Genomic DNA, 27,362 nt, shown 5'->3' with positions numbered 1-27,362 from the left:
CATAAGAAATAGCCTCCACCCACTTGGTGAAGTAATTGATGACTATAAAGATGAACCGATGTCCGTTAGAAGCCTTCGGCGAGATTGGCCCAATGACATCTATACCCCACATTGAGAAAAGCCATGGAGACGTCATAACATGAAGAGGTGAAGGAGGCACATGGATCTTGTCTCAATAAATTTGGCATTTATGACATTTTTTTGCGTAACTGATGCAATCTCCTTCCATCGTGGACCAGTAATACCCGAATCTCATGATTTGCTTGGCCATTATGAACCCATTGGCATGCGTCTCGCAGACACCTTCATGGACTTCTTCCAGGATTTTTTTAGCTTCAACAGCGTCAACACATCTTAGTAGCACTTAATCTTTCTTCTTTTTATGCAGGATCTTCTCGTCTAAGACATAGTCGCTAGCCAGCCTCCTCAACATTCTCTTATCATTTTCAGTTGCCTGATCAGGTTATTCATTATTCTTCATGTAGCGTAAAATATTATGATACCAAGGATAATCATCTCTCTCCTCTTCTTCATCGATATTGCAGCAATGAGCTGGTGCCTTACAAATACTCATCTGGATCGGCTTCATATCCTCCTGTTTATTTACTTTAATCAAAGAAGCTAACGTAGCCAAGACATCAGCCATCTGGTTTTCATCTCGATAGATAATAGAAACCGATATCATCGAACCCCTTAATTAACTCCAGGACAAGCTTCCAGTAACTAATCAACTTAGGGTCCCTGATTTCCTATTCACCCTTAAGCTGATATATTACGAGCGCAAAATCCTCATGCACCTCTAGTACTTTAATTTTCCATTCAATGGCCGCCCGGATTCCCATGATACCTGCTTCGTACTCTACCATATTGTTTGTGCAATCAAAATCCAATTTGCAAGTGAATAGATAATGATACCCATTTGAGGATATCAGGACTGCCCCAATTCCGTTACCAACAGTGTTTAACGCCCCGTCAAAATTTAGTTTCCAAGGATGATCTTCTGGAATATTTTCTTCGGTAGTTGCCACATACATTAGATCTTCATTAGGAAAATCAAAATTTAAAGGCTCGTAATCTTCCAAAGCTCTACTGGCTAGAAAATCTACTATTACACTCCCTTTCACAGCCTTTTGGTTCACATACACTATGTCGAATTCAGAAAGCAGAATTTGCCATCGAGCCAGCCTTCCACTCAAAGCAGTTGACTCCATCATTTATTTCAGAGGGTCCAGTTTTGAAATTAACCAAGTCATATGGTATAACATGTATTGCTTCAATCTCCGAGTAGTCCAAACCAAGGCACAACATAATTTCTCAATTGGCGAATATCTCATCTCACACTCAGTGAATTTCTTACTGAGGTAATATATCGCCTTTTCTTTCTTTCCTGTCTCATCGTGTTGGTCGAGCACACATCCCATTGAATTATCAAATACTGTCAAATACAGTATCAATAGCCTACCAGGACTAGGTGGCATTAGTACTGGGGGATTGGACAAATATTGTTTAACCTTGTCAAAGGTTCTCTGGCAATCATCATCCCACACACCTGGGTTGTGTTTCTTGAGAAGACGAAATATGGGGTCACATTTCTCAATTAGTTGCTAAATAAACCAAGCGATGTAATTTACTCTTCCCAGAAAACCTCAAACTTCCTTCTGAGTGCGTGGCGGGCAACTGTTGTATAGCCTTAACTTTGTCAGGGTTGACCTCAATTCTTTTTTCACTGATGATGAAACCGAGCAGCTCCTAATCTAGCCCCGAAAGTACATTTTGTTGGATTGAGCTTTAGCTGAAACTTTCTCAGCCTCAAGAATAATTTTATCAAAACTTGTATATGCTCTTTTTCTGTTCGGGACTTTGCGATCATATCATCGACGTAGACCTCAATTTCCTTGTGCATTATGTCGTGAAACAAGGTTACCATAGCCCTTTGATACGTTGCCCTTGCATTCTTCAACCCAAATGGCATCACCTTATAATAAAAATTTCCCCACAAGGTTATGAATGTGGTCTTTTCATGTCTTCAGGATGCATCTTTATCTGGTTGTACCCAGAGAACCCATCCATGAAAGAGAACAGTGAGTAACCAGCCGTATTATCCACTAGAGTGTCGATATGAGGCAGCGAGAAGTTTTCCTTTAGGCTAGCATTGTTTAAGTCTCTGTAATTTACACACATCCGTACTTTTCCATCCTTCTTAGGAACAGGGACAACTTTGGCTACCCATTCTGAGTAATTAACAACTTGCAAGAACCCAGCATCAAATTGTTTTCTGACCTCTTCCCTTATTTTTACTGCAATATTAGGTTTCATCCTTCGAAGCTTTTGTTGAACAGGCTTGCATTCTTTTTTTTGGGGACGCGATGTATTACAATATCAGCGTTTAACCCAGGCATGTCCTGATACGACCACGCGGATATATCTTTGAACTCTCGTAGTAATTCAATGAGGTCTCGTCTTGTTCCCTCAGTTACGCAAGTTCTAATGTTCACTTCTTTCCCTTCTTTCAAGGTCACACTTTCGATTGTCTCTTTATGGGGTAGAATCTGTTTCTCTTCTTGATCTACCATTCTTAACAAATCCAGAGGTAAGTTATAGTCTCCATCATCTTCAAAATCCTGAGATCCCTTCAGACACATGTCTCGCTCAAAAAGGAACTCTGGGTTCGTAACAGCGTTACTAATGGGCACGAAAGAATATCCAACAAACAAATGAATCTAAGTATAGCTTTATTTGTATGGTATGATTATAAATGAAATGCAAGAAAATAAAATTTGCTTAAGATAAAAGAACATAAACCTATTTCACAAAAGATTCTTATTGCTTTTAGGCTTTAAACAACAAGTGTGTTTTGAACATTACTTTGTATTAGCTCAAAAAACTATAGGAATTTCTTTTACAGCCCAGTTGTTCAGAACACTTCCAGGCTCATAAGGGCGAATGCTTGCTAGGTTGCGTTTCATCACTTTCTCTTCAGATATGACATTGATACTCAAATTTTCCATCATGACTTCAGCCGTTCCTATTTTTGTCATTTTCAATTCAGGATAAATAATTCCACCTGACACAAATGTATAGGATATATGGGGAAAAGTCATTGATTCCCACTTGACCTCTGCCCCACTCAATCGTGCTTTTCGTCTCTCCTGTCTCCTTTCCATCTCCTTTCTTTTCTGCTTTGCATCTAGCCTATACCATAAGCCAAAGCGATCCTGGTTGTCAGCCAAAATTGGCACTTCAACCCATCCATGTAGATATTTCCCAAGTCCTCTACCAAGCAACGCCCCTTTTCCAGCTGTAAGTTGCAAGCCTATCCTCATGGCCTCGGATATTTTTACCCTAGGGATCCTTCCTCCTTCAATGATGAAAGTCGCATTGACAAATTCCAATGACCGAAAGGAATACTCAATTGCTTCATCATCATTTTCTATATACGGTACACTACTAGTAACGGATGCAATAATATCCACATCCACATTTATCGTTATCAACCTATCCTCTGTCACCAACTTTAGCTTTTGGTGTAACGATGACGGTACTACCCTCACCGAATGAATCCAAGGCCTCCCAACAAGCAATTATAAGAAGGCGTAATGTCTATCACAAGGAAATCTACCTCGTATGTGTTTGGTCCGATCAGCAGAGGTACCTCAATCCTTCCCATCACTTTCCTCTCAGTGCCATCAAATACCCTCACTATATTCTGCCATGTCTTCATATGAGAGCTGTCTATTGGCAACCTATTCAATGTGGACAAGGGCAAAACGTTCAACGCTGATCCATTATCAATTAATACCCCCGATAATGTATACCCTTTGTAGCGAGTAGTGATGTGTAAAGCCTTGGTGGATCCCATGCCCCCTGGTGGTATTTCATCATCACTAAAGGAGATAAAGTTATGGTCGCTTATGTTGCTGACAAGACGGTCTAGCTTGTTCACCGAGATGTCTTCAGCGACATAGGTTTCGTTCAACATCTTTATCAACGCATTACGGTGTACCTCTGAATTTTGGAGCAAAGCTAGTACTGATGTGCGTGCTGGCTACTTGTGTAACTATTCCACAACACTATACTCACTGTATTTTAGGAACTTCAAAAATTCTTTAGCTTCATTGTCCGTTACCAGTTCATTAACTAGTGGTTTTGTCTTCTCTTCCCCCTGTTCAAACATCAAGGATTTCCCTGTTACAGGCTCAGTTGGTGCGCTGACTAGACTCCCCTCTCCTAATGATGTCACATTACAGTTACAATTCTAAGGCACCCTTTTGCTATCCTTGTAAAGAAAAGTTACGGGTTTATGAATCACAACTCTTGGCGCAATTCTTGCTCAAGCTTCATTGATTCTCGGTCGTGAAATGATCACCACTGGGTGATTGACCTCACAGACCTTCTCTGTTGGCCCTTCTTCCGAGGTGCATACATCCTTCTCCTTAGCAAACTCAAAGAACTCCAGCTCTTTATTGTCTATTAGACCCTGTACCAGGGCTATGAATTCATCCCTTCTTCAATCTTATGGTCCTCTTCTCTGTGAAACTCACAATAGTTCCCTGCTTCTTGAGATTGGTTCCCAAAGTCTAGCATGATTAAACCTTTCTCCACCATCTTCTTCAAAACCTCTCTCATCGGGGTTTTCACTTTTGCCACATCCAACTTAATTCTCTTCCCCATATTCTCCACTATCGCGTTTACCCCATTATCAGTATGATAGGGTAACAGATTTCCTACACCAGGTGCATCATCAAATTTCACAACATCGATATTGATGAGCCTTTCGACTACCCTTTTTGAACGAGGTGCAGTTCTCTATCGAGTGTCCTGCGATTCCTGCATGTTATTCACATTGGGCACTTGTATCATACCACTTGGGGTATGGGGGTTGCAACAATTTTAAGTAAAACGGGGATACAATATGTGCATCGAATAAGCTTTTCTACAGCTCTCGATACGTTATGGGAATAGGAGTAAATTGACGCTTCTCCGTGTTCTGCTTTCTATTGGGTTCTTGCCTTGTCGATGCTTGCTGGCCCGTGGCTACCGTTTTCGGTTAATTTACCGTGATTGGTTTTGTATAACCAATGCTCACATTGCTGACTTCATTTTCTCTCTTTTTCGGGGCCGACCTCCTGGTGCTTTCTCCAGCCCCTATCCTTCCGCACCTTATCACATTCTCTATCATTTTACCAGACATAACTATGTCCGCAGAACTCTTAGTTGCGCTTCCCAGCATGTGATTAATAAAAGGTGCTTTCAGGGTATTAATAAAAGGCATGGTTGTTTCTTTCTTCAACAATGGTGGTTGGACTTGTGTAGCAACTTCTCTCCATCTCTGAGTGTATTGCCTGAAACTTTTATTCGACTTTTTCTCCATGTTCTGTAATGTGATTCTATCAGGCGCTATGTCGGTCATATGGCCATATTGCTTCATGAAGGCCTGTGCTAAGTCTTTCCATGATTTGAATTGGGTACGACTTAATTGATTGTACCACTTGGCTGCAGCCCCAGCCAAACTGTCTGGAAACAGTAAATCAATAACTGATCATTATTGACATGACCAGTAATCCTCCGACAAAACATCGTGACATGAGCCTCAGGGCAACTGGTTCCGTTGTACTTTTCAAATTCTGGCATTTTGAACTTCGGAGGGAGTACCAAATCTGGGACTAGGCTCAACTTATTAACATCCATTCCGCAATGATAATCAGTGCTTTCCAACGCTTTGAATTTCTCTTCCAACCATTTTTATCGGTCTTCCAATTACTTTGGAAGTTCCGCTCTTACCTTTCCTACTTCCGCTACTTCATCAAAGTCAGGGACTACAAGATTTGCCCGATTGTCTTCAGGGTTAGAACACGAGCCTGTCAGGACATTTATTGGTGCCGAAGTACTAGCTTGATATTGAGGTTTAATACAGACAGACACTCTTTGCGGAGGTACTGGGGTATTTGTTGGGGTGAAACTCGGAGGGTAAGCAAGGATCTCGCTATCGTCCTCATTATTGGTAACAGGACTCTTCCCTTTTTTCGGCCTTCCAACTAGTAGCTGAGTCAATTGGCTCATCATACTCTTCTGAGATTCCAGTATTTGATTCTTCATATCTTGCTGGATCTTAGCTAATTGCTCTTGTATTTGTGCTTGCATCCGTTCTTGCATTTCTTTTTGCATTTGCTCTAATTTTTCCAACCTTTGATCCACAGCTTTAGTCTTTTTTAGTGTGTAGTATTGATGTCCTAGGGTAACTATAACGCGATTTCGAATTAATTAGGATTCTTTTGTGAAATTTAAAGCACATGATGCGATAAAATGCAAATGCATGAAATGAATACAAAACTAAAAAGACATCGATTCTGATTCAATTCCATTTAAAAAAACTTTATTAAAAAGCAAAATCCTTTACATAAAACAGGTCATATATACGACTTTGCCCTAATGCCTAAAGTTTTAACTTTCGTAAGAAGGCGAGCTTGCTCACGACCCTGATTTTACTCTAACTCATACTTTACGCTCAGCACATCAGCTTGAGCCGCTAAGGTATGTAAATGATCAGCCATTTCTTGAATCTGAGCCATGGCTTCACCTATGATATGATCTCTATCCCTGACCTGGTCTTGCGATTGACGGAGCTGTTTCTTCCACTACTCTTTATTCGACTCAAGAAATTTGATTCGAAGTTCACAGTTCTGTAATGCAGACTCGAATTCTTCTACCTTCCTTTTTAAATCATTGATCCTGCTCAAGCTGGCTCTTAATTCAATGTCGGAGTTACAACCACAGTGTTGATGTAGTGCCTTCTCTAGTTCCGCTACCCGAGCTACTAACATCTCCCTCTCATCTTGGCCTTCAACCAAGCTCTTTTTCAAGGCATTTTTACGTGCTCGAGCATCATGAAACCTCTTCTCCCACTGATCAGCTCTAGCTTTTTCCCCTTGAACTTCTTGTCGCCACTGCTCTGACGTCTTTCCCAATCCAGTAGTTCTCATCGACATACATAGCTTCTTGTAATCAGTTTTCAAACTGTCCAGGTCTTCCTCAACCTTCCTTTTCCCTTTCTGCAACTTTTCAGCCTCGAGTTTTTGAACGTCGACATCTAACCTCAAATGCATCTTTTCCTCCTCTAATTGTTCTATCTTTTTCCCTAACTCTGAATTTCTCTTTTCGAAGTCCTGTTTTATGATTTCTAACTCAGAGGGGATTACTTGCAAGTATTCCGCTATCGATTGAATACTCTCCAAATTCAGCCTAGGGACATTATCGTTGACCTTTTTACTCAACCACCCTTTGTATTCAGGGGTTGTCATTGACCTTACAGCCAATCTCTTCATCCGGCGTATCTGTTTCCAAGCATCAGAAATTTCTCGAACCTTCTTCTTATAATTGTTCTCCCTATACGAGAACTCACTCTGGGTTAGTCTATGTGTCATCGATATAAACTGCCTTGACTTGTATTGTCTTAAAACGAGCAAATGGGCATATCCAACAGCTCTCCAAATTCTAGGTAGAGGTACCCAATCAAAACTCCCACATCGATAGAGGAAATCATCAGGAACAAACCAATGAGCTCTCCACTCAACATCCTCTTCCTGAATATTTCGGAGGAGCACGATCCAATTTTCTTATGATATGTCATCTCTCCTGGACATGGTTGTTATTTCCTTTAACGAGGAGTAACTCTTGGAGAAAACCCTATAAGAAACCTTATCCACCTTCCAAAAATGGCTGTGGAACCAAGCCAGAAACAACTGTGCACACCCTATAAATCTACCTTCACCTGCCCTCCGACATGCATTTAAAGATTTGAATGTCTCGGCCAAAATTACCGGTATTGGTGTGACCCGTTTGTTAAGTCGATCAAAAAAGTCGGCAACTGTTTCATCTATATGCCTTAAAGCTTTTGGGAAAATTACCAAACCATAGATGCTCAAGGCGAAAACGTCAACTTTCCTCTTTGTATCTGGATGTGCTACGATCAGTTCCCTCAAACTCACCCAAGGAATGCACTTACCATCACCCTTTTGCTGAATTCGGGCTGTAACCCATTGTTCACTCATCCCGGTGATACTCATTAACTTCTTTACAAAAGTCGGGGCATTAACAGCCTTGGAATAAATTTTGTTGACTTGAACCTTTGGACAATGAAGCAAAGCTGTATACTCCACAGTAGGCACCAAGTCCACATTCCCGAAGGTGAAACAACTATACACCGGGTTCTAAAACTGAGCATAGCCCGAAACAAGTACTTGTTCCTCTTGATATCGAGCAAGTAGGGCAAGTCGCCATAACTTTGATAGAACAACTGCTTAATCTCATCATCCCAACGAGCCCATATATCCCTCAATTCCTGGAACTCGTTTTGGGTCACATTGATGCGAGTGAAGTCCAACAACCCCGATGTATACCCCTCAGCTAGGCTATCCTCTTTCTCAAGTTGCATCTTCTCTAACCACATACGGACAGCCGTATTATCCTCTACTTTATCAAGGAATTCGCTCTCCATAACAAGCTTTCTAATTTAGGAATTGAACAGAAATCAATACCTCTTTAATATGAAATGACATGCAAACATAACCACAACAAAACACACCAAGTTAGTATCGAAAAATATAAAATCAAAGCAAATAGAAAATAATCAAACACCTAATTGGGTAATTGCTAGGGTTCCACATAGCTCTACCTAGGGCAGGCTCCTAGAGTTCACTATATGTGGCCCGGTTCTAAGAAAATGGTTCCTGAACCAGCAGATTCCTCAACCCTCACCTATTATAGGCTCATGTGGATCGAGTTCGGTTCAGGGGAATACATTTCCCTATGGTCACGCAGAGGTGAAAACCTCAAGAAGATATAGGTATGGATGTACCCCGGAAGCAGTCCACTAGCCCATGCGGAGGTGAAAACCTCACGAAGGCATAGTTTCTCACTCCTACTTAAAAGGTGTGACCATGATGGTCATGCAATGCAATGCGAGGGGACCTAAAAAACTCCAACATAAAAACATGAATAAGATGATGAAAACCATAACACCAATTAAAAGGATCGTATGTCAAAAACCAAATTTTAAATTTTCAGCAAAAGGACAGAAAATAATCAATTTTACGGCTTGACTCTCTTATGTCGAAACCATTTTTAAATTTTGAAAAAAATGGGGATCGACTTTAAAAATGAATTTTGGAGTCGCCACCGATCTTTTTTGAGGTGTAATCGGATCACCTAGAGATTGATAATTTTAATAAAACATTTGATTTATTAAAACGATAATTTTAGGTCTATGAAAATCGAGAAAAAGGGTGCGAGAGTCGGTTACGTACGAGGAAGGGTTAGCACCCTCGTGACACCCAAAATTGGTACCAATTGACTGTTTACTATCCTATCATTGAAAATTTGAAGAAAACCATTAAAATACGATTCCCTCTTAAAAAAATGAACAACTCGAATTGGGTTTTGAGATTCACTCGTTTAAAGAAATAAAATACCACATCCAGCACGTTAGGACATGATATTTTAAGCCTCCAAAAATTGAGATCACCTTATAATTTCCAAAACACGCAATGAAATCTAAAAGGGTATCCCGTTATTTGGCCAAACGAAAAAAATAAAATCCAACACGATTGGGCACGATTTCTCGAATTTCTAAATATAGAACATTGCATTGTTCTAAAATTTAGATAACACAGATGAAATTTCAAAGGGATATTTGTTTATTTGGACAAACGGAAAGATCGAAACCCAAAACGTTAGGGCACGATTTCTTGAATTCCCCAAAACATCAAATATCACCTTTGTTTTGAAAGTTTTTCAAATAAACAATTATAATACCGGCTCAAAGTATATTTATTTGGTTCACTTTAGGGTAAAAACGATTGATGTTGGGCAAAGAGTTGGAACTTAAAGATCATGATGCAATAACATGTATACAAGCTTAGTTTTGTACATGAGATAAAAGTATGTGGCAAGTTTTAAAACAAATAATATATAGATAATATAGAAGAAATGCAATTTGGAATCATTAGTATGCAATCAAACAAATGTATAAAAATCTTAAGGTAACATATATGACAATTCGGAATAGGTCAAAAAATAATAAAAATAAAAATAATGTATGAGATAATAATATATAAATGAGATTTCAAGACACATAATGTATATATAAAAGAGTAAGTAATACATAGTATAGTATTTGTCAATCTAAATAAATAGTACTTGAAATGAAAATTTATACATAAAAAAAACAAAGGTACTAGTATATGAAAATAAATAAAATATACCATTTAAAATAGGGTCCTTAGAAGAAAATAAATATGCATAGAATAATATAAAATCAATAATATATACAGAAAAAATAAAATAAAAGGAAATATTTACATAAAATAAAAGGAAGTCAATAATGTACACATAGAGTAAAAAAAAACTTAATATAAGTTACGTATATACATAAAATAAAGAAAAATTAATATAAGTATATAAATACAAAATAATATATGAAAGCATTTTGGAAGAAAAAACAAATAAATATGCACATGAAAAAAACAGTATATTCTTATTTTGTTAAAATAATATATACAAATATATATATATCAATTTTGTTAAACAAAACTATATGTTAAAATAATATATTCTTATTTTATAGAAAAAATGAATAAAAAACTTAACTGGAAGAAAAACAAAATTAAAGGGACAATTTATGAACAAAGCAAACCATTTAAACAGAATTTTGGGCCAAAGTAAAACGCGCTCCAACGTTTGGGGACTAAAACTGAAAATTAACCAAACCCTAAAACGAAACGTTTCAGCACGGACTAAGATGAACACGCGCACAAATTTTTGGGACAATTTAAAAGAATTAAAGAAAGCATAGAAAGGGCCCAATCGAACACTAGAGCAAAAGGGAAGGACTGGCCGCGCAAATTACCCATTTAAAGTAAAATGCGCGGACCCAGCCTAGCAATTGGGTCAACATGTTTTAAAGTCAAGAACCTTTATTGTATTATTAAAAGTAAAGCTTGTTTTAAAGTCATTCTTTTGCTAAAAGAAACATTTTAACTTTGATTTCTTTTTAAAAAAACCCAAAACTCTTTCTTCTCCTCCACTTTCCTCTTTCTTCCAGCCGCAAACAAGGCCAACACCAAGCCTTCAACTGCCTCCGTGATTGATTACGACGACCGGAGCAGGGCCTTCTTGTGATGCGAGTGCGATGTAACTCCGGTGAGTTTCCCTCTTTCTCTTATATCGTTTTTTACACACAAAAGAAAAAAATAAAGTAAGAAAAATAGAAAAACCGAAAAAAGAAAAAAACTAAAAGAATCACCTTTAACAAATGTTGTTATTATAGATCTCTGCTTGCTTTTGATTTTGAATCTATATTCTCTCCCAAAAAAGATAAAAAAAAACCCAACCCTTTTACAATCGAAATTCAAAAACTTTATAGCCGAATACAAAAACCGTTTCTGCCTATTTCTTTGTTCAAATTGCAGGTATCGTGGGAGAGTGCATGATCGTGGGTCATGGACGCGCGAGCTAGTGGTCGTGTGTGGGCGTATTGACGTGCGTGGGGCGTTGAACGTGGGGGGCTTCGGCGCAAGGGGAAGAAAGGAACCGAGGGTTTCTGAATTTGAGCCTTCTGTCACCAGGCTATTTTAATGTAATTGTGCTTGGTTTTCTTTTTGGGTTTATTATTTGTAAATAGACATTTAATATTTTGTTTTATTCTTTGGTTTTTGTATGTGCATGGGCCCAGGCTAAAATTGGGTCTTACATTATATGTATATATTTGCAAAGTAAGAATTTGCATTCTTTGACTTTAGGTTAGCAACGTAATTATTGGGAAAGGATACTGAAAAAAATATCCTATAAGTTGCTAGTACGTAATGACCAAATAATTAGGTGAGATATCAGTTTGGTTCCGTCCAGCTTTTTAAATTTTTTAATAGTTGATTATAAGTTGGTTTTAGCTCGATTTGATTTTCAATTTTTTTATGTTAATTTTTAAAAATTATTTTGATAAAATAATTTTTTTATAATTCTTAAATATTATTTTATAAAAATTTAAGGTTTTTTCATAAATATTTTTAAAAAAATAAAATTTTAAGAATTTTTAAATCACTTTTACTATTTTAAATATAAAATATCTATTTTTATATCATAGAAAAATAAAATTAAATATATATGAAATAAATAAAAAATTCGATTCGATTTCAAATAATCACAATTTCTAAACATATATTTTATAGGTCATCTAAATATCTCCAATTTAACATTATTTTTTCTCTAACCCTACTAATAATAATGAAAAATATGCATTAAAAATTTCAAAAGCAAATATTTTAAACCAAAATATACATTGAATGAATGCTTACACAAATTCAACCATAACCAAACCTTCTGTATTCATGATTTCAAGATCAGTTTTCTTTTTTTTCCCCCGGAAATTTCACGTTAATTCAATGGGAAATATATTATTCTCCTATTATTATAATTATTAAAATTATATAGTTTGCATTTTAAATTTTATATTATTGAGAAAGTTGCTGCTCGTTTTATGTTTTGTTATGTCGAAATTGTTTCTTTTCTTGGGCCTTCAATAATTTTCGTTTGTGTTGAGCTCAGTCCATTTAAATTTAACATATTTGACAAAACTAGATACATGGGTTCACTAAGGTGCTCAGACTCCTAAATAAATTGCTTGAGATGATTGGATAAGCACGAAAGTTTTATTATCAAAGTGTTATTTTTAGAGATAAATATCATATTTATTCAAAAGAATTTTGGAGCAGTTGGAAGACTGATTTACGAAGACTTTTATGTGATAAATATTTAGGATAATTAATGGAATAAAAGTTTAAAGCTTATAAAAAAAACTATAGATTGATCACTTGAAGAGATCTATAAATAAGTTGTTTTATGCCACACATCAAGAGTAGTTTTTAAAGTGTCTTTGTCAGCAACTTTGTTTTGTTCTTATCATTATTTTGTGGGACTTTTTTAGGTATATTTGAGAGAGTGTAACACCCCCTAACCCTAGATTATTATTGAAACAGGGTTACTGAGCATTATCGGACCTTTCAGATATATTACGAACATTATACAAATAAATAACATACATATTGTAAAACATTCATAATGTCCCTTTTAAGGACCCTCGAGGCCCAAAATACGTGTTAGAAGTGATTCGGGACCAATTCGAGTGCTCAAGAAATTTTTCGTGAAATTCCAAAATTTTTCTCAAATACAGGGCTCACACACCCGTGTGGACCAGGTTGTGCGAACTTAATATAACCCCTTTTTAATCATCTTGCCAACCCTGCAAACTTAAAATGTACCCAATTCAAACCAATATAACAACCAATACAATTTTATATACAATTACACTTGAATTATAAGAATTTTACATATAATATTCAAATTAATTTAGTTAATTTCATTAATTTCCATTTTTAAACTTTATATCAAAAGTACCATTTCATAGTCTTATCATTTCACATAACCATTCAAACACATCATTTACTACCAATTCAAAAATGACTCATACATAACCTAGGTACATGTCACTTTTACCAAAAGAAATATACATCACCAAAGTTTTCTGAGATCGAGATTGGCTTTGGATACTGGACCGGAACATTTGACTTTAACTAATCTACGCATGGAAAACAACCGTACGCTGAGTATAGATATACTCAGTGGTATTACTATAATTCAAATTACATGATATAACATACAAATGATGCTTATTAAAATTTACAAATCAACAAAATATACTTATTCATTACATAACAACCATAGCCATTCTAAATAGCTTTTCTTTACTCATTTCATTCATCAATACACTATTGTCTATTCATGAACAATGATTCATACTATGATTTTTCATAATCTCATTTCATTGGTTCATCAATCATTCCCTAAACCTTTGGTTCATTCATTCATTCTCATTTCTCAATTTTAATTTCTTATTTCATTTCTCAATCAAGATCATTTACTTTTATTCAATTTTACCATTTCATTCGTTACCCCTATTAACAAGACTTGGACTTTGGCGGATATATAGATCCAACCAAACACTCCAATACGGCACCTAGTGCCTTATCGGATAGTTCGAAGCAAATAATTGGCACTCAGTGTCTCATCGGCCAAGCCGAAGTAAGTTTGTACCCAGTACCTCATCGAATCTATCCGAAGTAATATAGTGACACCCAGTGTCTTATCGACTAGAAGTTGAAGTATCTCTGAACACTTCCAATCCTTTGGCATGCAAACTATATCCAACTCAGCCTGATACAATTAATAGGGTTTCCAAATCACTCTTAAATTTTCAATCAATACACATTTCAATTCAAATAATCACATAAACTCATAATTCAACTTAATTCCATTTTCATATTTCTCACATTTTCAATTCAATCATTTTCCACCTTTCAATCAATATTCAATCCATATATTCACACATTTTCACAATTCAATACATTTTCATTCAATTCAATATCAATACTTACCTTAATTTCTCTTACCATGCATATTAATCACTATTCATAATTAATAATAAATAAATTTGAATTATAGTAATACAAACCAGAATTTATCCTGAGTTACTCTCCGGCAATCTTTTTCTTTTCCTTCTGAGCCGATGTCTCCAGTTTGATGTTAGCTATGAAAATTAAAATAATTTACAATTATTAATACAACAATTGTTCATATCGAATACTTGAATTTCCTATTTAACTTCTACCTTAATTCCAATTTAATCCTTAACCAAAATCATCTATTTTTCCATCTCAATTCATACCTTATTTATATTCAATTTTCCACCAAACTTAAACTTAACTCTAATTTTCATCATAAATACCTAATTTCGAATTTCTTGCAATTTAGTCCCTATTACACAAAAATTTATAGCCTATTCTACAATTTAATCCTTCTCCCAATTCTAATTAGAAATTCTATTAATTCAATCTCTAATTCACACTTTTACTCAACAAAATTAGTATCTAAAAATCTAATACTTCCAAAATTTCAACATATACATAGTAGTATTTTGTTCTAGGATCATAAAAACTCAAAAATTACAAGAAAAGGACTTAAACTGACTTACTAATTAAACTTCAAACTTTAAAATCCCTAATTTCCTTTTTTCCTTTCTTTCCCTTTCTTTCCTTCTTTTCTTCTTTGTTTTCGTCCCCCAATTCTGTTCTTTATTTCTTTTTATTCATTTATTTCATTTATTTTATTTTAATTCCTTTGTTTATTAATTTAATAATAATATATTATAATAATATAAATATCTTTTACTTATATTATAAATATATAATTATATTACAAGTGTACATATATTTATTATTATTACACATTTATGGTTTCATTACCATACATTTGTCTCTATTTATTTTATTTAATAATAATAATAATTTAATAATATATTTTAACACATAAAAATCTTAGATTTTTATGCTTATGCCGCCTCAAAATTAGTAATGGGCATAATTCCTATTTAGTCCTTTTTATTTTCTTTAATCTTTAATTAAGCTTTCACACCTATTTTAATTTAGTCCCTTTTCCTAATTATTCTTAATTCTAGCTAATTCACCTAACCAAAGCTTAATTAAACACACAACTAACTTCATAAATATTTTAAATAAATATTTACGAATCCGCTTTACTAAAATGAAGGCCCGATAACACACTTTTTCGATGCCCTTAAATTTTGGGTCATTATAGAGAGCTTATTGATTGTATTGTGAGGTATTTGAGTGATTGATTTGTGACAATTTGGTCGGTATTGGGGCTGCAGTTACTTCTTTGTGTAAGGGTATATTGGACTTAAGTTAATATGTGATTCAGAAGATTATTATATAAAATCATTCATTGGACGAGGCTTCGCAGATGTAGGATCATTGTGTCTAAATTGTGTTAACAAAGATCGATTGTGTCAATTCTTTTCTGCTCTTATTTTTTACTCTACTTGTTTTCATTCTAACTGTCATTATAACTAACGTTAAGCAAAGTTGATTTATCATATATACAGATTAATTATTTTTCAATTTGTTATAGAGCAGACTTCAAAAGTTATTTGAAGGTGATCCTTTGTCCGATCTGCAACCATGAAATCCATGAAGAAAGGTAGTTCGATTACTCAATAAGAGATTCCATTATGTTTGTCAACGAAGCAAATTGGGAAGCTATTGGAAATTGGTGGACTCAACCCTTGATGGCACCACACGCCCTAAAGAAAGAAGCAAATACATTGATGTAGAAAGAATGACTTTTCATGAAAATTCACAAGCCTTAAATTCCATTTTCAATGGAGTTGACCTAGACCAACTTAAAGTCAGTTATGTATGTGCATATGCTAAGGAGGCATGGACAATCCTAAAAAACCAAAATGAAGGAAATGATATCGTACGCATGTCAAAACTTTAGATTTTAACAGCTAGGTTTGAAAATTTGAGAATGTTTGAGAGTGAAACTATCTTTGAGTTTTATGCAAGATTATGTAAGATTCCTAATGTGGCTTTCTGTTTCAATGAACATTTTTCTGATGATAAATTGGTACTCAAAGTGTTGATGTCTTTACCAAAACGATTCGCCATTAAAGTCACAGCAATGGAGGAGGCCAAAAATATTACAGCTCTCAAGATGTACAAGTTAATAGGCTCACTCTAAACCTTTGAGCTGAATATAAAGTAAGTAAAATTGGCAAAATGAGTTTACAAAGAACGTAGCATTCAATGCTCAAAAGGCTGTCCCGACAGTGGAACAGATGGTGGAGGAAATTGATGAGACCATAAAGCAATTAGCCTTGCTCACAAAAAGCATGAAGAGGTTTTCTAGGAAGGGAACCAAAGTAGATATCAATGAGACAAGGAAGAAGGATGTTCAATGTTATGAATGCAAAGGACTTGGTCATTAACAATCAAAACATATTAATACTAAGAAGAATGAGAAGTCCCTCACAGTCACTTGGAATGATGAAGAAAGTTTCGATGTAGATGAAGATGTGAGCAACTATGTTGCTTTTACTACTACTGCTTCAAACCATGTTCCAACAGATTTTGAAGAAGATTCGGATAATGATGATGTTCCTTTTAAATCTTTAGAGGATGCTTATAGCCATATGTTCCTTGAAGGAAGAAATTATTCTCCTTAAAGGAGAAAAAGAAAAGCTTGAAATTGTGGTCCAAGAAAAGGGTAATGCTTTAAAAGAAACCAAAAGCGAGTTAGATTATAGAAATGCTATCTTGAAGAAGTTTGGAGGCCAAATTGAGAAGCTTGATGAAATTTTGGCTTCAGGGAGAATTGAACCAAACCTAAGAAGACTTGGTTATATTAATAAAAGTAAGGAACTTATCGCTCCTCCAAATTTTTGTTAAAGTTAAAGATGTGAATTCTTCTTTTTGTCATGAGGTTATGAATAAAAATATTAGAAAGACTATATGCTATTGTTGTGAGAAAGCTGGACATATCAAACCCAACTGTTATAGAATGATGTGAGATTGAAAAAAGTTCAATTCTGCTGCAAAACTTGTTAGAACAATGAATGAATAAGAAGATCATAGTATAGGCAGATTTAGGTAACGAAGGATCGAGCACATATGAGTAATGAAGACCGACATTTGACTGATGCTTGTGTGAAACATGATGTTGCAAATCATGGTGACCATGCTAAAGATTTATCGAGGATTGAAGAAACTTCATCTAAGTTTTGTAGAAAAACTATTGTTGTTCCACGAGCTACAACTCCTTTTGTTGATAAGGTAACATTCAATCTCATCTATTAAATTAGCTTTATTTGATAAATTATTTTGATATAACAAATAAAAATGTTTTTAAATGTAAAATTTGTTTTTAGTACAAAGAATTAATAACGTTCAAAGCATAAAAATTATTTCAAGACTTCTAAACATAGTAGAAAATGTTTTGAACACTTAGAATATTTTGAACTAAGTTCAAAAAAAATGTTAAAGTCTTAAAATTTATTGAAACTATCTTAAAAAAATTAAAAAACTACCCTCTACAAAAAGCATCAATATTTTCCAATATGTATCAATATTACCATAATTTCTATCGATGCATCATTTATTATCGATACCAAAACTACACTTTGACTTGAAAAAAAAAGTTAAACAAAAACAATAAGTATTGATCTTTTAAAATTGTATCGATACCTGTTGATTTATATTGATACTAAATTTTATCGATACCATTTTTGCATTCTATGATCTTTCAAAAACTAACAAAAAGTATCAATACCCATTAAAAATATAACGATACTTTTTATATAAGGAATTTTTAATATTAAAATAATTTCTTTAGAGAATTTTCTCTCTACAACTTTCTCTTGAATTCAAGTGTGTGAAAAATAATGATCCAAGGCTCTCTTTATATAGGAAGACTTTAGAGAGTTTAACTTTGATTCAACTTAACCACTTTAATATTAAATTAATATAATACTCATCAAGATAATTATTAAATTAAAATTAATTTTAAGATAATCACTTTAATATTAAATTAATAATATACTATTAAGATAGTAATTAAATTAAATTTATTAAAATAATATTATTTTTGAAATAGTTAATTTGAAATCAAATTATCCAGTAGAGTCCCAATAGGAGTGTGATTCCTTCACTGCTTAATTGTCGAAGGACCACCCATCGTGTTCGACGGTGCCATTGCAGGTGTGATACCCTCACAACACATCGAGTCGGTTCGACTGTTGCCTATTCGGTCAGGGCTAGTGACGACTCGAATGGTCCGATCCTACCACCAATTGGACTGTCGATCCAGTTTCACATACCAGGCCTGATTCAATCAGTTTTTTTTGTCTCAGTCTTGATTTTGGATTCTCGGGCCCAATTTTTGATATAAGGTCTAATTTTCAAGTTTAATTATCCATTGGACCAATTGTCTAACTTGAAAATTAATTTTCAAAACATCATATTTATTTTAATTAACTTGATTAATTTAATTTTACTTGATCAAAATTAATTTTCCAAAAAATCACTTAGATTTTTCAAATGAATTTTTCAAGAAAATTCTTGAATCAAATTTTTTAGTTGAACAGTTCTCATGACTGCCTAATTTAATTCCACATCAAATAAATCGACTTAATTAAATTATTTACAAAGTCATAAAATTTTCTTCTAATTCAAATGTAGTTTGATCAAGTTTTTGTTGAGCTAGCGGAGGGACCAACCAAATATATAGAATTAAGCTCGAGTAATTGCAATTATATCCAGAATGATTATTCCGATAATTCGCGATTTACTTAATCATGGAGTAAGTTTATAAGAAGTACCATGATTGAAAATTCCTTATTATATACTATTTACAAAAGAGATTCAACCAATTGTTTTGTCTAATGACATCGTTATGTGTGTGTTACTCTCATATGATATCCTTGATTCCTTTAAGTTAAATTCGTTCACTCAATACAATCTTATTTTATCTCATTGTCACCATTATGTCTTTTCAATGAGTAATATGATCACTATCAACAAACGACTATGATAAACTACTCGTTCGAGAATAAGTAACCCATGGTCACGTTCCATATTTATCAATCCACACAATGCCAATGAGAGGATATCGTTAGCTTTTTAATCAGGTTATGAATTCCATTATTGTTAGTAAAACCATACCGTACACAAGATGTACCCAACATATCAAAAGCTTCCGCTTATATTAAAGAACATGAGTTACTTACGCATGGTCAGTGGCTAACTCAGGATTTAGATAAATCACACCATGAACGTCACAAGTGAATTAATTTACAAATGGATTCAGAATTAATTCATCTTGGGTCCAGTCCAATATATCATTCTTCTAATGAGTACATCTATGTCTCTACCTATGGAGTCAACTACTTCGATAGCCAAGACTAGTCATCTCTCCAATTGGAATTGTAGACAACATAATAGTCCTTCCAAGTATTCGAATCAAATGCTCACTTTGATTCTTTTACGGGATTACAGATCCGTCAAGATTATCTACTAAAGTAAGTTTTCCTTCTCGCAATGTAAACGTTCTTACAGTGCCAGTTATAATCAGATTGAACTTAGATAATTAATGAGATAATATTTGCTCACAATTTTGCTATGCATGTAAAATATGAAAGACAGAAAAATAAAAGACATAATAGTGAAATATGAAATTAATTTTATTTATTTATTTATCGTTTAAATACATAGAAAATAATTACATGTTTACTACAATATATTTCTCAACAGATGCACCTTAATCTTTTTCTCTTCCAGAACGAACCAAAGAAGAAAATGAAGAAAGAACAAAAAAATAAAAAGTAATACCGGAGAATAATTTCCCCCTTTATATAGTCCTCTTGCACTACCTTCACCAAAACCAATTCCACAACAATCTGTAGGTATCCCTAATCATCATACCTCCACTAAAGAAATTCTAGTTCAAAATTAACCGAACTAAAGTTTGAAATCCAACCTTTCCTCAACATGTCCACCGATTCCCTTTTTTCCCCACTAGAGCCCGCTCAAATTGTAAGCTTTTCAAATTAATAACCAAAATCAAGATTTCGACTTAAACCTAACATTCCCAGGTGTGACATAATTTTTAAATTCTTTGTTAACTTAGCATATAAGAAAAAGGCTTAACACACAAATTTGTACCTAAACTATATCATTTTTCCATCTTGATACCTAAACTACTTTTTTCCCAAGTTAATACCTCCATTAGTCCAACTATTAGTCAAACGTATTCATGAAAGATACATTGTGTGAAAAACAAGTCTATTCATAGATGATATCCCATTGCTCCAATGATAACATTGGCATCACCTACTCTCAAATTCAATTTTAAACTAGTTTATTGCCCAATTTTTTAATAAAAGAAGACGCATGGCATGCCATCCTAACAAAGCTTACATGAAAATTCAGGAGTTAAAAATGAAAAATCTGCTAGCTATTGAATAAAATGTCATGCATCTAAATCAAGCTGCTAATTTAAAAATTAATATTAAGATAATTTCAAGTCATATATGCACTATATGAATATATTTGAATTTATACCTATAATGTAATGAGGAAAAATTTGCAAATTGTATATCTTCACAAAGTTAATAAGCAAGTTGTTGTTTTTAAATGTATTCAAATAATGGATTAGATCAAAACATGAGAAAATCATACTGGATTAATTCAAATATTGGTTAATAATAAAGATTATTGAAAAATATTATTAAATGTTTATTAATAACAAAAAATATTAAAATAATATTAACAATATATTAATATTATTTTTATTTAATAAGGATAGTTTTGTAAAGTATCATTTCATTCTCAGGAATGTGTTGAATGTGCCAAACATGAGATTTTAATCAATACTTACAAACGTTATAAAGTAACATTCACAATAATGACATTCTCCTCGATCACAATTCAGAAAATCACAATCCATTGAAATCTTAACATAGGAAAATAAAAAAAAAATTATTCAATACTTATAAGTATATATCAAACATCGTAAAGTAACTTTTCCAGTACTGACATTCTCATCAATCATAGCTAATTGAAAATAGCAAAAAATTGTTATTGGAATTTTACCAATTAAAAAATAAGTATAAAATAAGAATAAGTATATAAAAAAAATAATATAAAAAAAATATTCAATATGGATATCATTATATTCGTAAATTTCTATAAATAATTTTAATTAAATAAAAATGATTTTTTGAAGTTAAATTTTTTTTATCTTATAATGAGACCATGTGCATTAAATAAAATAAAATTATAAGGAATTTAAAAAAAAATCACCTATTTAGATGGAATTTGAAAAAAGGAAATTGAGCAATTAAAATCTTCTCTAGAAATTAATTACAAACTTTGAAAATCTCTAATGTATTTACCCAAATAAGTAAAACCTTATACAAATAAAATTTCTCACCCAAACACACCTAATAGTCATTTTCTTTTGTCTTATATATTAATAAAAAACTCTCAAACTATAATAACTTATTTGAATAAGCTTTTATAAATAAGTCCCTTTTCTTTAATCTATACTCATAAAAGCCCTTATATTTAATTACTTAGACATTTTTTTACATGGAAATCAATTGTTGGCTTGGGTAGGCACATAATTATTTTATTACCTTTTTTAAAGTTTATCACAAATCTAGTGGTGATAAAATTTCAATGTAAATCTATAACTTCAGAATAATTGTACTTTATTAATATTATTTTAACCGAATATTATTGAAATAAGTGATTATAGCTTAAGAGCTTATGTAAATACAAATTATAAGGTTTATTTAGATAAGTCCCTGTAATTAGGGTTTATTTATGTACAAAATTATTATAAGAATTTATCTAAATAAGTCCCTATAATTTAAATTTTTTTAAATATATATACATTTTCTTTTTTATTTTAGCACTCGTTGCTATATTTGAATTTAAATATATCTCATCTTGGAGATTTAGTTTATGGATCCAATGTATCCGTTTAACTTAAATAAAAAAAACTACATGAAATTATATATCAAATAACAAAATATATAATATAAAATTCTTCCTCTCATTTCATTCTTCTAAAAAATAGCCAATGGGTTATGTTTTGATTTCTTTGTTAATTTAGGTCAAATACACCAACTAAAGCAGTATCCCCTAGGCAAGTGAATACCCAATACTTTCCCCCACTAATTATGTTTAAAACCAGAAAAAAGTACCGAAACCAAACACGCCTGTCACTTCCCCAAGCTAGATTACATTCCTCTCTTAGTTCCCTTCGCCCTAAACAACATCACTACCCTTGGCTTCACCAAACGCTACTATGCACCAAAATCCCATAGGTGTATAGTGGTGTCCCTACTTGTAGCTGCTACGTGCCTATCATCCGCCACCATCGCGTTTATAGCCCCTATGTTCTCATTCAAACTATACAAGTATTGCCCCTATTCTATCTCCCACGTCCTTACCACACTCGCACCGCACATTAGCGCGTACCCTAAGTTCGCGCAACCAATGGCGTTATTATGCCGTGTGTGGAATCTACACACCTCCTCTAACGTACCAACATAGCGGACGATAGCCAGCCCACGGTTGTCAACAGTGATAAACGACTCGTTGTTGGTGTCGAAGCAAGTCACTCTAAGTCCTCTTCTATGCTGTTGATCGTACAATGTGAACTCCTATTTTATCAAGTCCAGAATCATGTAACTCAAATCCGTACATGCCACAGCCGATTCCTGACTTGTCATCCTCACTTAGCCTATGGTTTCAGTGAACTCAGTCAACATATGCCACCCCATCATGGCTTCTGGGTCTGTCAATGATGCATTCAGGTAGACTAGCTCTTCAGCATTACCGTCCCAAATGTGGAAAGCACGACCAGGGACGCTTGCATAAAGGCCAACCCACCAACGCCAACATCTGGTGAAGTCCACCAATGCACCGTCATCCAGGACGTTGCCCATGTGGGCTCGACGAGCAAGGGGCTGCCCATCTATTATGGCCAGGTGGATGTTGTCATCCAAGGTATCGAAAATGATTCTGGGGTGGGTGATGACAATGCCAGATACAACGCGTGAGAAGCGATCGAAACGGTTACGGTGCTAGGGGAGGAAAATGTTGACATGATGGCGAGTGGCAAGCTCGAAAAGGCAAATGGAACTATCATCAAAGCCGCAAGTTAGTTGGATGTCAGATAGGGTGAGGCAACGGCACGTCAGCCCATCCGGTAAGTTAACGTCGGAAGGATCGAAGTAGAGGGTAACGTGAACTGATCTCTTAGCACAAAAATTCTGAGTCGTCCGATGATGATATGTGTATTTATCTTGCCACATCGTGTGCATGTGGCCAGCACGACCCCATATGATGCTTGTGAGACGATACTAGAGTGGACAAGATTGAAAAATAGCTTGCCACGTCGAACAAACCTGCATGCAAAATCATTTGTACGTAAAGGGAAAAAAAACCCCCGAAGTCGAAGTACAAAAATAGAGTTCATGCAGTAAAGAAAATTAGGATTAGGGTAGGATCAAATAGAAGTATAACGATATGATAGTCAGAGGCATCGAAAAGTGTATTTTTGAGTCTTCGTTTTCGTAAAATGGATCGTAAATATTAATTAGTTGTGTAATTAATTAGGTTTTAGTTAGGTGAATTAGCTTGAATTGAGAGAAATTAGGTATAAGAGTGAAAGTTGAATTATAGATTAAAGAAAAATTAAAGGGACCAAAGGAGCAATGATGCCAATGGCCATAATTGAGGCGACATAACATTAAAAACACGTGTAAAATATATATTATAATATTATTAAAACTTAAAATTTAAGTATATATATTATATTATAATGTTTAAATAAAAGAAAAAGAATAGAAAAGAAACAAAAGAATAGAAACAGATAAGTAAAGCGAAAGAAAAAGAAAGAAAAAGAGAAAGAAAAGAAGGAGAATTAGGGATTTCAAGGTTACAAGCTCAATTGGTTAGTTAATTTAGTCCATTTTCTTGTAATTTTTATGTTTTTAGAATCCTAGTATTAAATACTACTTAACCTATGTTGAAATTTTAGAAAATATTGAATTTTTAGATGTTGTTCATGTTGAATAATTTAAGTATTTGGGATTAAATTGCTAGAATTTTAAGTTAGAAATGAAAAAGGGGATTGAATTGTAAAATAAATTATAAGTTTTGAGTAATAGGGACTAAATTGTGAAAATTTTAAAATTTAGGGATTTTAGTGAAATATAGAGTTGAATTTAGTTTAAAGTAGAAATTGAATGAAAATATAGAATTAGTTTTTAAGAAATAAATATAGTCTTTGTTTAGGGACTAAATTGGAATTTAGGCAAATGCTGAATAAAAAATTGAAATATTTAATGTGAAATTGAATTGTATTGTATTGATGAATTTTAATTGTTTTAATTTCCGTAGCCAACATTGTATCGGAAATCTCAACTAAGAAAGGAAAAGTTAAAGTTGACGAGGAATAGCTTGAAAGTTCCGGTTTGTATTTCTATAATCCGAATTTAATTATTAATTGTTGTATTTTGATTAAATGTTTATGGTAAGTGATTGAGGTGAGTATTTAGCATTTTGATATTTAATTGAAATTATTTGAATATGTGAATAATGTGAAATTTGAATATTGGATATTGTTGCATTTGAATTGTGAATTGAAACCGTATTAATTGTATTGAGCTGAGTCGGATATAGATGGCATGTCATAGGATTGGAAGAGTTCAGGGATTACATAGACTTCGAGTCGATAAGACACTGGGTGTCAATTTATTACTTCGGATTAATTCGATGAGGTACTAGGTACCAATTTACTTTGGTTTAACCGATGAGACAGTGGGTGTCAACTTATTACTTTGAATTATCCGATGAGGCACTTGGTGCCAAACTGGTGTGTTTTGGTTGGATCCTCGTATCTGTTAGAGTCCGAGTCATGTTAATAGGAGTAATTGAAAGAAGTGGTATTATGAAAAGTATTTGGAAATACCGAATGTGGAATGAAATTGATACATATGGATTGTGTGACATATTGTGAAAATCTAATTTAGATAGCAAATGATGAGAATTGATTGTAGTATGATTAAATTGATCAATTGAATGACTATTGTTAATGTATGATTAAATGTGTATGTTATATAATTTTAGTTAAAGTATTCGGATTATAGAAATACCATTGAGTTTATACTCAGCGAATGGTTTTGTTTTCCGTGCACAGGTTAAGTACTTAATTCTGATTGCCAAATCAATATCCATCAACGATCCCGAACTCAAAACGTGGTGATATATACTTCTTTTTGTGTTGGCATGTACCTAGGTTGTTTAAAGCTTATCATTTTGTGGAGTGATTGTAATTAATATTATAAGTTGATATTGGTTGATTATATATATGAATATATGTGTTATTGAGGCTATAATATGACATGTTTAGGTTGATGCATGAATGAACATAATATAGGCAAAATTTAGGTTGATACTGGCATGGTTTTAAATTGGTTTTGATAGATGTTATTTGAAATATTTTGATAATGTTTTTGAAGTATCTATAATGGTACATTGGTTAGGTAACTAGGTTGGTTGTTTTGGCATGTTTAAAAGGTAATTGATCGTGTTTTGGATGGATTGAACGAATAGTTTTTGAGTTGCTTAGTGTTTAAGATTGCAGGGAATGGTAAACTTGATGTTCAAGGTTCATTTTGAGTCCACACGGCTAATACACGAGCGTGTGGTTTGGCCGTATGTCCCCTGCAACCTTAAAATTTCAAAACAGAATGCTCAGGTATTTTCACATGGGCATAGACATGGGCGTGTGTCTCAGCCATGTGACCTAAGTTAGAGAGTTACACGGGTATGGACACGGGCTGGGACACGGCCGTGTGTGCCTACTTCAAATACCCACACGGCTTGAGATATGGATGTGTCTCTTGACTGTGTGAGCCACACGGCCTGGAAGCACGAGCGTGTGTCTTATGTTTCTTTGAAAAATTTTGATGTTTTTGGAAACATTTCTTGAGTAGCCAGTTTAGTCTCAATTTGTTTCTAACACATATTTTGGGCCTCGAAGACTAATAAAAGAGACAATTTGATTAATTTATTAATTTATTTGATCTATAAAGTCCGGTAATACTCCATAACTCTATTCTGGTGATGGATAAGAGTTAAGGGTATTAGAAGAAAGGTGTGTTTGCAATGTAAAATCATTTCATTGAGATCTATGAGTAATGAAAATATGATAATAAATTCCAAATGGGAAGCTAAGTGCATGCGCGTGAATAACTTGTAGGGAAAAAGTAGGCACTAGAGACGATAGAGATGGGAGGAGAAGGTTTCAGATGTCAGAAAATGAGATAGAAAAACACAGCTCTTGATAAATAAATAAAAGAAGAGAAGAAAATAAATAGTGGCTGTTTTGTTTTTCGGAATATCGGCGTTGAACTGACTTGTCTTGAATTGAAGCATTGACACAAAGACCTAATCACATAATTCAACCGTCAGGCGCTCTTTTTCTTGCGTATTTTCTTTTCATGGTTTAAATCCTGAATGGGGCTTCCCTACCTCACTAATTTCTTCTGCCCCTTGTTTCACTCTGAATTTCAGTCAATCTTACTTACCCCATACTATTGGGACTTGGGAATCGGGATGCATCTCCACTAGGCTTCATCACCATACATTTGATTTATTAATATTTACTATATTCCACTTGGATAAATTTTTTTATAAATTAATACATAATAAATTTATATTATTTAAATTTCGGATAATGAATTAATGTTTAAAATGAAATTCAATATAAACAAGCATTGGGTTCCATCTCCTTTTGGTCATTTGCCAATGCTAACTTTTGAACCATATCCCCTCATGCCTTTACTACAAAAACCATCATCAGCTACATCTACATAACCA

General features: G+C 33.8%; 1 protein-coding gene and 1 long non-coding RNA gene across 2 annotated transcripts; one reads left to right on the top strand and one right to left on the bottom strand.

Moving 5' to 3' along the window:
- Positions 1 to 463: 463 nt before the first annotated feature.
- On the bottom strand, positions 464 to 2,316 carry LOC107923412 (uncharacterized). Its single transcript, XM_016853624.1, has 2 exons — positions 2,054 to 2,316; positions 464 to 692 (listed from the first exon to the last, which is right to left on the bottom strand). The coding sequence occupies exons 1-2, from the start codon at positions 2,314 to 2,316 to the stop codon at positions 464 to 466; spliced, it is 492 nt and encodes a 163-aa protein (XP_016709113.1).
- Positions 2,317 to 10,647: 8,331 nt separating this feature from the next.
- Positions 10,648 to 11,789, top strand: LOC107923004 (uncharacterized). Its single transcript, XR_001691494.2, has 2 exons — positions 10,648 to 11,196; positions 11,466 to 11,789. It is a non-coding gene; the product is annotated as an uncharacterized lncRNA (long non-coding RNA).
- Positions 11,790 to 27,362: the final 15,573 nt, after the last annotated feature.

The sequence above is a fragment of the Gossypium hirsutum genome, chromosome A11 (genome assembly GCF_007990345.1).
Source record: "Gossypium hirsutum isolate 1008001.06 chromosome A11, Gossypium_hirsutum_v2.1, whole genome shotgun sequence".
Lineage (NCBI taxonomy): Eukaryota > Viridiplantae > Streptophyta > Magnoliopsida > Malvales > Malvaceae > Gossypium > Gossypium hirsutum.
Note: the sequence above shows the minus strand (reverse complement) of the source record. Positions and strands in the feature narration are given on the sequence as shown.

Coding starts and splice junctions, on each gene's coding strand:
- LOC107923412 (XM_016853624.1), bottom strand. CDS start 2,316: ATGAAACCTAATATTGCAGTAAAAATAAGGGAAGAGGTCAGAAAACAA. Junction 693..2,053: donor TTCATGGATGGGTTCTCTGG/GTACAACCAGAT, acceptor GAGTTAATTAAG/GGGTTCGATGATATCGGTTT.